Here is a 16023-nt window from a genome sequence, read left to right on the forward strand (position 1 = left end):
TAGGTCCTTATTAGTTATCTATGTTATATATAGTAGCAAGTATATGTCAATCCCAATCTCCCAATTTATCCCTCACCCCCTTACCCACTGGTAACCATAAATTTGTTTTCTACATCTGTGACTCTACTTCCATTTCAACATTTCTTTAGAGAGAAAATAACTTGTTTAATTTATAGAGCATCTTCTATGTGCCAAACATTTATTGGGCACTTTAAAAGCACAATAAAAAAATTTTAAATGCTTAAGTATGTAAGAAACTATAGTGCAAAATTTTTTATTTAAGGGTTTAGATGTCCCTATCTGCTCAGTAGTTTGGCTTTAAAGAGTTCCAAGGTAAAATGCTCCCAACTACTCCTATAGATAGGAGGCTGAACCAGCAGAACTTACAGTCAATGCAGGAGAAGCCACAAGGGAATTCATACTCTTCAGAGGACACACCTCAATAAAATGTACCTCATTCTGAGTAGCTTGAATATCAAACAGATGTGACCTTTGGAAGAGATGAGGAAAGGAGTGTGGGGGGAGGAGGGATGAGACGGAGGGAGAGGAAGGGAAGAGGAAAAGAGAGGAGAGGCAGAAGGGAAAGGAGGGAAGAAGGGGGAAAAAGCCAATAGGTCATTTATAAGGCATTTAGAAAGCCATAGCATGCCTGTCAAAATAGTACTGTACACACAGAGCCATCCTCAATAGAAAAATCCTGGAAACTCTTATGGGGCAGGCAGGTTCTACTTCCTGGTAGCGACAGAGACTGGTGGTGTCTGTCTGTCATGGTCATGAAATTACTGGCAGATTTCTAGGAGGTTTCTGGTCCATTGGATGACTTTAAGACTTGCACTACTCCCCTGAAGATTCAAGGCAAGAATGTAAGTGAAGTTAAAAATTAAGTTTTCAACTTTGACCTAGGGAGATCAAAAGATATGGTGAAGAATTTAAATGGCTGAAATTAGCAAATCCAGTAATTCAGTATTTTTAAAAGTTGAGAGGAAAGTCTTCACAGGGGAAGAAGGAATCGCTTTTCTGTCCTGAATCAGGTTAGTGACTATATGCTTATCTGCTATTCATCAAATGAAATTTACAATTAATTAATTCCCCAGAAGGATTAATCAGGAGGGCTCCTTTGTTAGAGATCTGATCAAAGGTATTTAGCAATCTGGGGAAATCTGGGGGGAAAATAGGTATTTTTGCAAGTTTTTCACAAGGGAAAGAAAAAAAAATTCGTAGGGATGAATGTGAGCTGGACAGTTATGTGGATAGACAAGGAAAGAGAAGTGTGTATTGTGTAGTGGATGGTGCTTGTGTATTTGTGAGTGGTGTGTATGTGGTGGAGAGTACATGTGTGTTCGTGATGTGTGTGATGGTGGTGGTGTGTGTGTGTGTACTGAAAAACACAGCAGCCAGATGTTCCAATGTGTAATAATAGTAGTTGACAAACTGCTCATTTAAATGCACTTTGCAAATCCAATCTTAGGAATTTTAAGTGTCTTTTGAGCACCTGATGTCATATATGCTGATATGGTCAAAATTCTTTGTTTGATTCGCCCACTTTTCTGAGCTTCCTACCAGCAAAGGCAGACCCAGCAGCAGGAGTCGTTTTGTCCAAGGTAGTAGGGAGAATGATTTGCCTCTCCTTATAAGGGTGCTATTAAAAAGCAGATCTTTAACTCTATGAAGATATAAGAAAAATAAAGGAATTTATTTTACCTTTAATTCATTTTCTGACATCTTTCCTTTCTTTTTGTACATCCAAGTTTCTGACCTTTAGCAACCTCCTTCTGTCTGAAAAACTTCTTTTCATAGTCCCTGCAAGGTAGGTTTCCTGGCAATAAATTCCCTCACGTTTTATGTGTTTTATAGTCTTTGTTTCTCTTTCACATTTTTTTTAATTCATTCACATTCTTGCATGTAGCTCAAGTTTCTTTTTTTTTTTTTTAAATATTTATTGGAGTATAATTGCTTTACAGTGTTGTGTTAGTTTCTGCTGTATAACAAAGTGAATCAGCTATATGTATACATATATTCCCATATCCCCTCCCTCTTGCGTCTCCCTCCCACCCTCCCTATCCCACCCCTCTAGGTGGTCACAAAGCACTGAGCTGATCTTCCTTTTTTCAGAACCTTTTTTTTTTTTTAGATTCCATATATATGTGTTAGCATACGGTATTTGTTTTTCTCTTTCTGACTTACTTCACTCTGTATGACAGACTCTAGGTCCATCCACCTCACTACAAATAATTCAATTTCATTTCTTTTTATGGCTGAGTAATATTCCATTGTATATATGTGCCACATCTTCTTTTTTTTTAACATCTTTATTGGAGTATAATTGCTTTACAATAGTGTGTTAGTTTCTGCTTTATAACAAAGTGAATCAGCTATACATATACATATGTTCCCATATCTCTTCCCTCTTGCGTCTCCCTCTGTCCCACCCTCCCTATCCCACCCCTCTAGGTGGTCACAAAGCACCGAGCTGATCTCCCTGTGCTATGCGGCTGCTTCCCACTAGCTATCTATTTTACGTTTGGTATGTATATATGTCCATGCCACTCTCTCCCTTTGTCACAGCTTACCCTTCCCCCTCCCCATATCCTCAAGTCCATTCTCTAGTAGGTCTGTGTCTTTATTCCCATCTTGCCCCTAGGTTCTTCATGACCTTTTTTTTTTTTCTTAGATTCCATATATATGTGTTAGCATACGGTATTTGTTTTTCTCTTTCTGACTTAATTCACTCTGTATGATAGACTCTAGGTGCACCCACCTCACTACAAGTAATTCAATTTCATTTCTTTTTATGGCTGAGTAATATTCCATTGTATATATATGCCACATCTTCTTTATCCATTCATCTGTCGATGGACACTTAGGTTGCTTCCATGTCCTGGCTATTATAAATAGTGCTGCAATGAACATTGTGGTACATGACTCTTTTTGAGTTATGGTTTTTGCAGGGTTTATGCCCAATAGTAGGATTGCTGGGTCGTATGGTAGTTCTATTTTTAGTTTTTTAAGGAACCTCCATACTGTTCTCCATAGTGGCTGTATCAATTTACATTCCCACCAACAGTGCAAGAGGGTTCCCTTTTCTCCACAGTCTCTCCAGCATTTATTGTTTGTAGATTTTTTGATGATGGCCATTCTGACCGGTGTGAGGTGATACCTCATTGCAGTTTTGATTTGCATTTCTCTAATGATTAGTGATGTTGAGCATCCTTTCATGTGTTTGTTGGCAATCTGTATATCTTCTTTGGAGAAATGTCTGTTTCGGTCTTCTGCCCATTTTTGGATTGGGTTGTTTGTTTTTTAGATATTGAGCTGCATGTGCTGCTTGTAAATTTTAGAGATTAATCCTTTGTCAGTTGTTTCATTTGCAAATATTTTCTCCCATTCTGAGGGTTGTCTTTTGTCTTGTTTATAGTTTCCTTTGCTGTGCAAAAGCTTTGAAGTTTCATTAGGTCCCATTTGTTTATTTTTGTTTTTATTTCCATTCCTCTAGGAAGTGGGTCAAAAAGGATCTTGCTGTGATTTGTCATAGCGTGTTCTGCCTATGTCTTCCTCTAAGACTTTTATAGTGTCTGGCCTTATATCTAGGTCTTTAATCCATTTTGAGTTTATTTTTGTGTATGGTGTTAGGGAGTGTTCTAATTTCATTCTTTTACATGTAGCTGTCCAGTTTTCCCAGCACCACTTATTGAAGAGACTCTCTTTCCTCCATTGTATATTCTTGCCTCCTTTATCAAAGATAAGGTGACCATATGTGTGTGGGTTTATCTCTGAGCTTTCTATCCTGTTCCATTAATCTGTATTTCTGTTTTTGTGCCAGTACCATACTGTCTTCATTACTGTAGCTTTGTAGTATAGTCTGAAACCAGGGAATCTGATTCCTCCAGCTCCATTTTTTCCCCTCAGGATTGCTTTGGCTATTCAGGGTCTTTTGTGTCTTCATACAAATTTTAAGATTTTTTGTTCTAGTTCTGTGAAAAAATGCCATTGGTAGTTTGATAGGGATTGCATTGAATCTGTAGATTGCTTTGGGTAGTATAGTCATTTTCACAGTGTTGATTCTTCCAATCCAAGAACATGGTATATCTCTCCATCTGTTAGTATCATCTTTAATTTCTTTCATCAGTGTCTTATAGTTTTCTGCATACAGGTCTTTTGTCTCCCTAGGTAGGTTTATTCCTAGGTATTTTATTCTTTTTGTTGCAATGGTAAATGGGAGTGTTTTCTTAATTTCTCTTTCAGATTTTTCATCATTAGTGTATAGGAATGCAAGAGATTTCTGTGAATTAATTTTGTATCCTGCTACTTTACCAAATTCATTGATTAGCTCTAGTAGTTTTCTGGTAGCATCTTTAGGATTCTCTATGTATAGTATCATGTCATCTGCAAACAGTGACACTTTTACTTCTCTTTCACTTTTGAGGGATATCATCACTGGATTTAGAATTATAGTTTAGCAGGATCTGTTTGTTTTCTATAGTTTTCAGCTTTTCTGTATATTTAGTAATCAACAAATATATCATAAAAATGAAATGTGAAAGCAAGAACGTGATAGAGTTGAAAGGGTACTGGTATGACAAAGCAAATTTCCCTTGGATTAATGTTTTAAATCAGAGAGGAGTGCTAGATGGATTTTGCTCAGTTCCTCCCTGAGTTATGCTGACATCAGTGTGTTTTGCACTTGCAGTGGATAGAGAACAAACCCTTCAGCAAGAAGAGAAGCAACCGGAACACCCTTATGTAAATGGATAACCAGGTCCCTCCCAGGAAAGGTAGAAATTATTCTTTGCTCTGTCACATAGGTTTTCTCCTTCTCAAATATGACACCATAGATTCCATGTGAGAGGCTTTTGTCCATAAAAGTATGTGTGGGGTCTTAGAAATGTTCAGGAAAGGAGGTGAAAGAAAAAAAACAAAGAGTCCTGCTATGGTTTTCCATTAGAAAAACCCTAAATAAAGGAATCCATGTACCTAGATTGTTCACACTTTGTTATTTTGATTCTTATACACTTGTCAGTTTATCACTTGGTGGAGAATATCAGAAAGAGGTGCACTATTTTGGTTTTATCTCAAGGAGAAAGAGACAGATCCATGGATGCAAGTGAGGCAGGATGAATGTTCTTGAGTCGCTGCACCCTTGTATATCAACAGGTGGATATTTACAGAATATTTTTTTAGACTAACTGTTTATCTCAAGCAGGGCAGGGGAAAAACAATACGGAATTACTGCTATCAGATTAGTGTTAGGTCCATGTCATGGGGGACAAAATTCTAGAAGAGAGGGTGGGCAACAGATTGCATACTCTTTCAATTTATATAAATGTTAGTGGGCTATTAAATTTTATATTTCTTGTTGTATCAATTTTGATATCTTTATATTCCTTTGAATTTGAATCTATATTCAAATTTATACATGAACATATAAAAGATATAAACATGTATAAGATATAAGCATATATACATATATATATATATAATTGATTTCTGCCTTTATGCTTAACATTTCCTCCCTTTTAGGTTCTTTGGGTTTGTCCCTTTGTTCATTTTCCAAGTCTTTGAGTTCTGTCTTCTTTTCTGATAAATATGTTTAGGAGTGTACAATTTGCTCTAACTTTCCATGAGTTTGACATGTAGTATCTTACCATTACTCAGTCCCAAGCACTTTAGAACACCTCTTGTGATTTTTTTTTTTTGATTTTTAGATTTTTAAATTTTTTATTGAAATATAGTAGATTTACAATGTTGTGCTGATTTCTGCTGTACAGCAAAGTGACTCAGTTATACACATATATATATTACACATAAATATACATATACACATATATATATATTATTTTTCTATATTCTTTTCTAATTTCCTATGATTTCTTTAATTCAAGACTTATTTAGAAGTAAAGCATGTTCTTCCTGGAGCAATGTAGAGGAAAACAAAACACAAAAGGACACCCTTAACTGACCATGACAAGCCCTCCTCCATACATGGTGAGGATTAGGTTGTTTAGAAAGCTTTGGAGCAAGTCATCTTGGTGTATGTGTGTACATGTGTGGTTTGAGATGTTTTTCAGATGACCCAAGGCCAGTGAGTTTAAAGTGAAAGGAAGGGCTCGGTAATGATTAAATTTCTGAGGCATTCTTTTCTTCCTTCTGTTCAGTTCCAAGGTTCAAACAGGGTAAAAGTTTTTGCCTGTCTCCCTGGAAAGTTAGGAGGCAGTGTATTTACCCTTCACTGACTCAGTAAGTCTTTGGCGTCTAAACGTTTAGGGAAGGCGTCTCTTACTAGACCTTTTCACTGCCAGGGCTTTGGTATCTGACTCCTGTTGTCCCCATTCCCTGGGAATCCAAAAAAACCCCTGAGATCAAATGTCTTCAGGGTAAAATCTGCCTTCAATGATCAGTTTATGCCCTGAAGACTGTCTTCACAAAATCTTTGGCCTGAATATCTCATCTTTCCTGCCAGATCATCCACACTTTCAATGAAATGTTATTTTAAATATATTTTATCTAATATTCTTATCTGTTTACAAAGGGAATCAGTCCAGAAAACTTATTTTCCAGGCACTAATGTTTCTCTTTTCACTTAATATATCTAAATAGTATCCCACATTTGTACCTAAAGAGCTTCCTCATCATTTTTTAGAGTTGCATATGAATTTGGTATGAATATATTATAATTTATTTAACTAATTATTGATTTATCTAATTTGTTTAAAATCTTTTACTGTTGTTTCAAACAATTCTTCAAAAATGGATAATGATATAAAATTCAATTCATTGAGATTACTGGAAAAATATTTATGCAACTAAATAAAATAGCCTCAAATATATAAAAGCAAAATTAACAGTATGTTAGAAAGATACAAAAATCCTAATAAAATATTAGCAAAACAAATTGAAGAATTTATAAAAACATTTTTAAAAATCATGAACACTAAGTCCAGCTTAACCTAGGAAAGGAAGAATAGTTTTATATTAGAAAGTAGATATCTGTCATTCAACACAAATTAATTTAAAGAGGAAAACTGTATGATGATCTCAATAGATATACAAAAATATCTTTATGAAATTAACATTCATTCCCAATGAACACTATTAGGTAACTAGGAATATGTGATGGACAGAACTCTAAGATGGCCCCTTTGCACTCTTGGGTGGAACCAAAGTGCAAAGGACAAAGCAGAGAGCTCAGAGGACAGAGCCAAGAGCCACAGGGATTATCCCCAGGCCTTGAGAAAGATTCAACATTTGTCTAGCTGAACTTCAAAACTCTTATGGATCAATGACTCCTTTTTATTCTCCATTTTTACCCTTTGGAACTCGAATGTCTGTATCAGTTATTCTGTGCCTGTCCCACCACTGTCCAGTGGAAGTTTTGGGGGCATGTAACTTGTGTCCTTAGTTTCACAAGTCCACAGATAGATACTGCACCAAGGGTGGTTTACTTTTAGAAGCCTCATCCACACCTGTTTTAGATGATTTGGATCATGAGATTTTGGAAATTTGAGCTAATGAGAGGCTTTGGACTTGAGTTGATGCTGTAATGAGATGAGACCTTTAGGAACCTTGGGAATGGGGTGAGTATGTTTTGCATACGGGATGAACATGGATCTTCCAGAACCAGATGGTGAACTGAAGTAGGTAGAATTCTAAGCCTGCCCACAAGATCCTGGCCCCTGGCATATATACACCTTCCTCCAGTTTTTTAAGCAAACACTAACCTACGTGCTGCTTGAAGGGATTTTGCAGATCTAATCATGGTCCCTAATCAGCTGATCTTAAAATAGGGAAATTATCCAGGTAGGACTGATCTAATCATGAGAGCTCTTCAAATCTGGGTCTAGAGGTCAGAGAGCAGTTAGAGAGGTTCAAAGCATGAGAGGGATTCAACATAAGAGAGATTCTACCTTGCTGGCTTTGGGGATTGAGGAGACCATGTGAGAAGGAATGTGCACAGCCTCTTAAAACTAGCAGCTCTTAGCTGACAGCCAGCAGGAAAATGGCAACTTTTGTACTACAACCATGGAAAACTGAATTCTTCCAATAGCCTGAATGAGCTTGGAAATAGATCTTTCCTTAGAACCCATCTTGGCTGATCCCTTGCTTTTAGCCTTTGAGACCAGGAGTGGAATATCCAACCATATCATGCTAAAACTTCTGACCTACAGAACTATGAGCTAATAAATGTGTGTTGTTTTAAGTCATTAAGTTTGTGAATTTTTTTTGCACAGGAATAGAAAACGAATACACTTCATAAAGCATATCTACAACAGAAACTTCAACAAACATTATCCAAAATGTAGAAACATTAGAATCACTCTGTGTAAATCAGGAGCAATGGCATAAAACCAGGATGCTTGATGCAATCAGTAATACACCAGTGCTTCTGATCCAGTGAGACCATGAAATTAAAGACAGGAGGATAGGAAAAGAAGAAATAAAATCGTCATTATTTGCACACACCCTACATAGAAGACCTTCTCAAATTAGCAGATGAATTTTTAGAAACAATACTAACTTTGGCTAGCTAGCTGGATATAACGTCAATATTTAAAAGTCAAATTTATTTCTTTATACCAACCACAGACAATTTAAAAATATAACCTCCATTGGGTTGTAACAATGTAGATTCGCTCCTCTTTTCTTTCAGGCTGGCCAACAAATGTGCTTTTGGATCTATGCCAATCTGACATGTCATCGTAGTTTCTCTCTCTACACAAATGTTTTTGGTGTGTGGGGGGCCATTATTCTGCTTACCACACATCCCATAACAGTTATTTGAGTTATAACAAGTTCAACCCACAATAACAAATTCTACTTAATTTAAGTTATAATTTTATTTCTAGAAATCTAATTGGCACAAACTTTTCTGGAACATATTTATTACTTAGACATTAAACCACATAATTTCCTACAGATTTTTTTCTTTCTTCCTTCCTTTCTTCCCTCCTTCTGTCCTTTCTTTTTTTGTACCTCCTTAACCCATTTTTTGTACCACCCTCCTCACAGCTGGCAACCACTAATCTGTTCTCTGTATATACGAGCTTGATTTCTTTTTTTTTTTTAAGATTCCACATATAAGAGAGATCATACAGTATTTGTCTTTCTCTGTCTGACCTATTTAACTTAGTGTTAATGTCCTTGAGGTCCATCCATGTTGCCCCAAATGGCTAGATTTCATTCTTTTTAAATAAAAACACTAATTCAAAAAGATACATGTACCCAATGTTCATAGCAGCATTATTTACAATCACCAAGATATGGAGGCAAACTAAGTGCCCATCAACAGATGAATGGATAAAGAAGATGTAGTATATATGTACAATGGAATGTTATTCATCCATTAAAAAATCAAATTCGGCCATTCGTAACAACATGGATGGACCTAAAGGGTATTATGCTTAGTGAAATAAGTCAGACAAAGACAAATATTATATATTACCACTTATATAAGGAATCTAAAGAATAAAACAATTTAATGAATATAAAAAAACAGAAACAGACTCACAGATATAGAGAACAAACTAGTGGTTACCCAGTGGGAAGAGGGAAGGGGGGAAGGGGCCAGATAGGGTTAGGAGATTAAGAGATACAAACTACCATGTATAAAATAAATAAGCAACAAGGATATATTGTACAGTACAAGGAAGTATAGCTATTATTTTGTAAAAACTTTAAAAGGAGTATAATTTTAAAATATTGAATTACTGTGATGTATACCTGAAACTAAAATAATATTATAAATCAACTATACTTCAATTAAAAGAATTTTATTCTTTTTTAAGGCTTAATAATCTTCCATCATATATATAAAACCACATTTTCTTTATCTATTCATCCATCAGTAGATACTTAGGTTGTTTCCATATCTTGGTTATTGTAAACAATGCTGCAATGTACATGGGGGTATAGATACATTTTCAAGTTAGTGTTTTCATTTTCCTTGAATAAGTAAGTACCCAGAAATGGAATTGCTGGATCATACAGTAGGTTTTTTTTCTTTTCTGTAATTTAATTTTAATTTTTTTAATTTAATTTTATTTTTTTTAATACAGCAGGTTCTTATTAGTTACCTATTTTATACATATTAGTGTATACATGTCAATCCCAATCTCCCAATTCATCCCACCACTACCACCCTCCCACCTTCCACGTTCCCTCCTTGTGTCCATATGTTTGTTCTCTACATCTGTGTCTCTATTTCTGCCTTGCAAACCAGTTCATCTGTACCATTTTTCTAGATTCCACATATATGTGTTAATATACAATATTTGTTCTTCTCTTTCTGACTTACTTCACTCTGTATGACAGTCTCTAGGTCCATCCACGTCTCTACAAATGACCAAATTTCATTCCTTTTTATGGCTGAGTAATATTCCATTGTATATATGTACCACATCTTCTTTACCCATCTGTCTGTCAATGGGCATTTAGGTTGCTTCCATGACTATTGTAAATAGTGCTGCGGTGAACATTGGGGTGCACATGCGTCTTTTTGAATTATGGTTTTCTCTAGATATATGCCCAGTAGTGGGATTGTTGGGTCATATGGTAATTCTGTTTTTAGTTTTTTAAAGAACCTCCATACTGTTCTCCAGAGTGGCTGTATCAATTTACATTCCCACCAACAGTGCAAGAGGGTTCCCTTTTCTGCACACCCTCTCCAGCACTTTATTGTTTGTAGATTTTTTGATGATGACCATTCTGACCAGTGTGAGGTGATACCTCATTGTAGTTTTGATTTGCATTTCTCCAATAATTAGTGATGTTGAGCAGCTTTTCATGTGCCTCTTGGCCATCTGTATGTCTTCTTTGGAGAAATGTCTATTTAGGTCTTCTGCCCATTTTTTGACTGGGTTGTTTTTTTAATATTGAGATGCATGAGCTGTTTATATATTTTGGAGGTTAATCCTTCGTTGATTTGTTTGCAAGTATATTCTCCCATTCTGAGGGTTGTCTTTTTGTCCTGTGTATAGTTTCCTTTGCTGTACAGTAACTTTTAGTTTCATTAGGTCCCATTTTTTAATTTTTGTTTTTATTTCCATTACTCTAGGAGGTGGGTCAAAAAAGATCTTGCTGTGATTTATGTCAAAGAGTGTTCTTCCCATGTTTTCCTCTAATTTTATAGTATCCGGTCTTACATTTAGGTCTTTAATCCATTTTGAGTTTATTTTTGTGTACAGTGTTAGGGAGTATTCTAATTTCATTCTTTTACATGTGGCTGTCCAGTTTTCCCAGCACCACTTACTGAAGAGACTGTCTTTTCTCCATTGTATATCCTTGCTTCCTTTATCATAGATTAATTTAACATAGGTGCGTGGATTTATCTCTGGGTTTCTATCCTGTTCCATTAATCTATATTTCTGTTTTTGTGCCAGTACCATATTGTCTTGATTTCTGTAGCTTTGTAGTATAGTCTGAAGTCAAGGAGTCTGATTCCTCCAGCTCCGTTTTTTCCCCTCAGGATTGCTTTGCCTATTCAGGGTCTTTTGTGTCTTCATACAAATTTTAAGATTTTTTGTTCTAGTTCTGTAAAAAATGCCATTGGTAGTTTGATAGGGATTGCATTGAATCTGTAGATTGCTTTGGGTAGTATAGTCATTTTCACAATATTGATTCTTCCAATCCAAGAACATGGTATATCTCTCCGTCTGTTTGTATCATCTTTAATTTCTTTCATCAGTGTCTTATAGTTTTCTGAGTACAGGTCTTTTACCTCCTTAGGTAGGTTTATTCCTAGGTATTTTATTCTTTTTGTTGCAGTGGTGAATGGGATTGTTTTCTTAATTACACTTTCTGATCTTTCTATGTTAGTGTATAGGAATGCAAGAGATTTCTGTGCATTAATTTTGTATCTTGCAAGTTCACCAAACTCATTGATTAGCTCTAGTAGTTTTCTGGCGGCATCTTTAGGATTATCTATGTATAGATATCCTGTCATCTGCAAACACTGTCAGTTTTACTTCTTCTTTTTCAATTTGTATTCCTTTTATTTCTTTTTCTTATCTGATTGCCTGGCTAGGACTTCTAAAACTGTGTTGAATAAGAGTGGCAAGAGTGCACATCCTTGTCTTGTTCCTGATCTTAGAGGAATGCTTTCAGTTTCTCACCACTAAGAATGATGTTTGCTGTGGGTTTGTCATATATGACCTTTATTACGTTGAGGTAGCTTCCTTCTATGCCACTTTCTGGTGTAATGTGTTGTTGGATTCTGTTTGCTAGTATTTTGTTGAGGATTTTTGCATCTATAGTCATCAGTGATATTGGTCTGTAATTTTCTTTTTTTGTAGTATCTTTGTCGGGTTTTGGTATCAGGGTAATGGTGGCCTCATAGAATGAGTTTGGGAGTGTTCCTTCCTCTGCAATTTTTTGGAAGAGTTTGAGAAGGATGGGTGTTAGCTCTTCTCTAAATGTTTCATAGAATTCACCTGTGAAGCCATCTGGTCCTGGACTTCTGTTTGTTGGAAGATTTTTTTATCACAGTTTCAATTTCATTACTTGCAATTGGTCTGTTCATATTTTCTATTTCTTCCTGGTTCAGTCTTGGAAGGTTATACCTTTCTAACAATTTGTTCATTTCTTCCAGGTTGTCCATTTTACTGGCATAGAGTTGCTTGCAGTAGTCTCTTAGGATGCTTTGTATTTCTGCGGTGTCTGTTGTAACTTCTTCTTTTTCATTTCTAATTTTATTGATTTCAGTCCTCTCCATCTTGATGACTCTGGCTAAAGGTTTGTCAATTCTGTTTATCTTCTCAAAGAACCAGCTTTTAATTTTATTGATCTTTGCTATTGTTTTCTTTGTTTCTATTTCATTTATTTCTGCTCTGACCTTTATGATTTCTTTCCTTCTACTAACTTTGGGTTTTCTTTGTTCTTCTTTCTCTAGTTCCTTCATGTGTAAGGTTAGATTGTTTATTTGAGATTTTTCTTGTTTCTGGAGGTAGGATGGTATTGCTATAAACTTCCCTCTTAGAACTGCTTTTGCTGCATCCCATAAGTTTTGGATCATTGTGTGTTTGTTATTTGTCTCCAGGTATTTTTTGATTTCCTCTTTGATTTCTTCAGTGATCTCTTGGTTATATAGTAACGTATTGTTTAGCCTCCATGTGGTTGTGTTTTTTGCGGGGTTTTTTTCCCTGTAATTGATTTCTAATCTCATAGTGTTGTGGTCAGAAGAGATGCTTGATATGATTTCAATTTTCTTAGATTTACTGAGGCTTGATTTGTGACCCAAGATGTGATCTATCCTGGTGAATGTTCCATGTGCACTTGAGAAGAAAGTATAATCTGCTGTTTTTGGATGGAATGTCCTATCAATATCAATTAAATCTATCTGGTTTGTTGTGTCATTTAAAGCTTCTGTTTCCTTATTTATTTTCATTTTGGATGATCTGTCCATTGGTGTAAGTGAGGTGTTAAAGTCCCCCACTATTATTGTGTTACTGTCAATTTCCTCTTTTATAGCTGTTAGTATCTACCTTATGTATTGAGGTCCTCCTATGTTGGGTGCATATATATTTATAATTGTTATATCGTCTGCTTGGATTGATCCCTTGATCATTATGTAGTGTCCTTCCTTGTCTCTTGTAACACTCTTTATTTTAAAGTCTATTTTGTCTGATATGAAAATTGCTACTCCAGCGTTCTTTTGATTTCCATTTGTGTGGAATATCTTTTTCCATCCCCTCACTTTCAGTCTGTATGTGTCCCTAGGTCTGAAGTGGGTCTCTTGTAGACAACATATATATGGGTCTTGTTTTTGTATCCATTCATCGAGCCTGTGTCTTTTGGGTGGAGCATTTAATCCATTCACATTTAACGTAATTATTGATATGTATGTTCCTATGACCATTTTCTTAATTGTTTTGGGTTTGTTTTTGTAGATCCTTTTCTTCTCTTGTGTTTCCCACTTAGAGAAGTTCCTTTAGCATTTGTTGTAGAGCTGGTTTGGTAGTGCTGAATTCTCTTAGCTTTTGCTTCTCTGTGAAGCTTTTGATTTCATCACTTTAAATATATTGTGCCACTCCCTTCTGACTTGTAGAGTTTCTGCTGAGAAATCAGCTGTTAACCTTATGGGAGTTCCCTTGTATGTTATTTGTCACTTTTCCCTTGCTGCTTTTAATAATTTTTCTTTGTCTTTAATTTTTATCAATTTCATTACTATGTGTCTCAGTGTGTTTCTCCTTGGGTTTATCCTGTATGGGACTCTCTGTGCTCCCTGGACTTGGGTGGCTATTTCCTTTCTCATGTTAGGGAAGTTTTCAACTATAATCTCTTCAAATATTTTCTTGGGTCCTTTCTCTCTCTCTTCTTCTGGGACCTGTATAATGCAAATATTGGTGCATTTAATGTTATCCCAGAGGTCTCTTAGGCTGTCTTCACTTCTTTTCATTCTTTTTTCTTTATTCTGTTCCACAGCTGTGAATTCCATCATTGTGTCTTCCAGGTCACTGATCTGTTTTTCTGCTTCAGGTATTCTGCTATTGATTCCTTCTACTGTATTTTTCATTTCAGTTATTGTATTGTTCATCTCTGTTTGTTTGTTCTTTAATTCTTCTAGGTGTTTGTTCTTTAATTCTTCTAGGTCTTTGTTAAACATTTCTTGCATCTCCTCGATCTTTGCCTCCATTCATTTTATGAGGTTCTGGATCATCTTCACTATTATTATTCTGAATTCTTTTTCTGGAAGGGTGCCTATCTCCACTTCACTTAGTTGTTTTTCTGGGGTTTTATCTTGTTCCTTCATCTGGTACATAGCCCTCTGCCTTTTCATCTTGTCTACCTTTCTGTGAGTGTGGTTTTCATTCCACAGGCTGCAGGATTGTTGTTCTTCTTGCTTCTGCTGTCTGCCCTCTGATGGATGAGGCTATCTTTGTACATTACTTCTATTTTTATCTTTTTAAGGAACCACCATATTGTTTTTCAGAGTGGCTGCCAGAATTTATATACCCACCAACAGTACACAGTTCCTTTTCTTCACCTCCTTTCCAACACTTATTCTTGCCTTTTTGATAATAGCTATTTTAACAGGTATAAGTTGCTATCCCATTATGGTTTTGATTTGCATTTGCGTAATGATGAGTGATGTTGAACATCTTTTCATGTACCTCTTGACCATATGCATGTCTTCTTTGGAAAAATGTCTATTCAGTTCTTCTGCCCATTTCTGAATCGGATTTTTTCTTTGTTTTTCACTGTTTAATTGTATGAGTTTTTTTATATTTTGTGTGCAAAGCCCTTATCAGATATACGATTTGCAAATATCTTCTCCCATTCAGTAGGTTTCCCTTTCATTTTGTTGATAATTTCCTTTGCTCTGCAGAAGTCTTTTAGTTTGATACAGTGTTCTTTGTTCATTTTGCTTTCATTGCTTGTGCTTTTAGTGTCATATTCAAAAAATCATCGCCAAGGCATATGTCAAGGAACTTACCACCCATATTTTCTTCTAGAAGTTTTATGTTTTCATGTCTTAAGTTTGTCTTTAATCCATTTTGAGTTAATTTTTATATATGGTGTAAGATAGTCATTGAGTTACATTGTTTTGCATGTGACTGTCCAGTTTTCAGAACACCATTATTGAATATTGTAATATTTATTGAGGTATAATTATATAAAATAAAATATGGATCTTAGGTGTATATTTAGATGTGTTTTTTTTAATTTTTGAATTTTATTTAATTTATTTTTTTATACAGCAGGTTCTTATTATTCATCAATTTTATACACATCAGTGTATACATGTCAATCCCAATCGCCCAATTCAGCACACCACCATTCCCACCCCCCTGTGGCTTTACCCCCTTGGTGTCCATACATTTGTTCTCTACATCTGTGTCTCAATTTCTGCCCTGCAAACTGGTTCATCTGTACCATTTTTCTAGGTTCCACTTACGTGCATTAATATACGATATTTGTTTTTCTCTTTCTGACTTAATTCATTCTGTATGATAGTCTCTAGATCCATCCAGGTCTCAACAAATGACTCAATTTCGTTCCTTTTTATGGCTGAGTAATATTCCATTGTATATA

The 16023-nt window shown here is 35.6% G+C and overlaps 1 protein-coding gene across 4 annotated transcripts in view; it reads left to right on the forward strand.

The window, feature by feature from the left end:
* The first annotated feature begins 620 nt into the window (after window positions 1-620).
* Window positions 621-16023, forward strand: part of SLC17A1 (solute carrier family 17 member 1) — a 75059-nt gene continuing 59656 nt past the window's right edge. Inside the window, exons 1-2 of one of the 4 annotated variants that reach the window (XM_068557442.1) lie at window positions 621-1031; window positions 4688-4772. In XM_068557442.1, coding sequence (XP_068413543.1) covers window positions 4745-4772 — 28 coding nt within the window. In that variant the 5' untranslated portion in view covers window positions 621-1031; window positions 4688-4744. The remainder of the gene's footprint in view (window positions 1032-4687; window positions 4773-16023) is intronic. The other 3 variants (XM_068557440.1, XM_068557443.1, XM_068557441.1) reach the window with 3 other exon arrangements.

The sequence above is a fragment of the Eschrichtius robustus genome, chromosome 12 (genome assembly GCF_028021215.1).
Source record: "Eschrichtius robustus isolate mEscRob2 chromosome 12, mEscRob2.pri, whole genome shotgun sequence".
In the NCBI taxonomy this organism is placed as follows: domain Eukaryota; kingdom Metazoa; phylum Chordata; class Mammalia; order Artiodactyla; family Eschrichtiidae; genus Eschrichtius; species Eschrichtius robustus.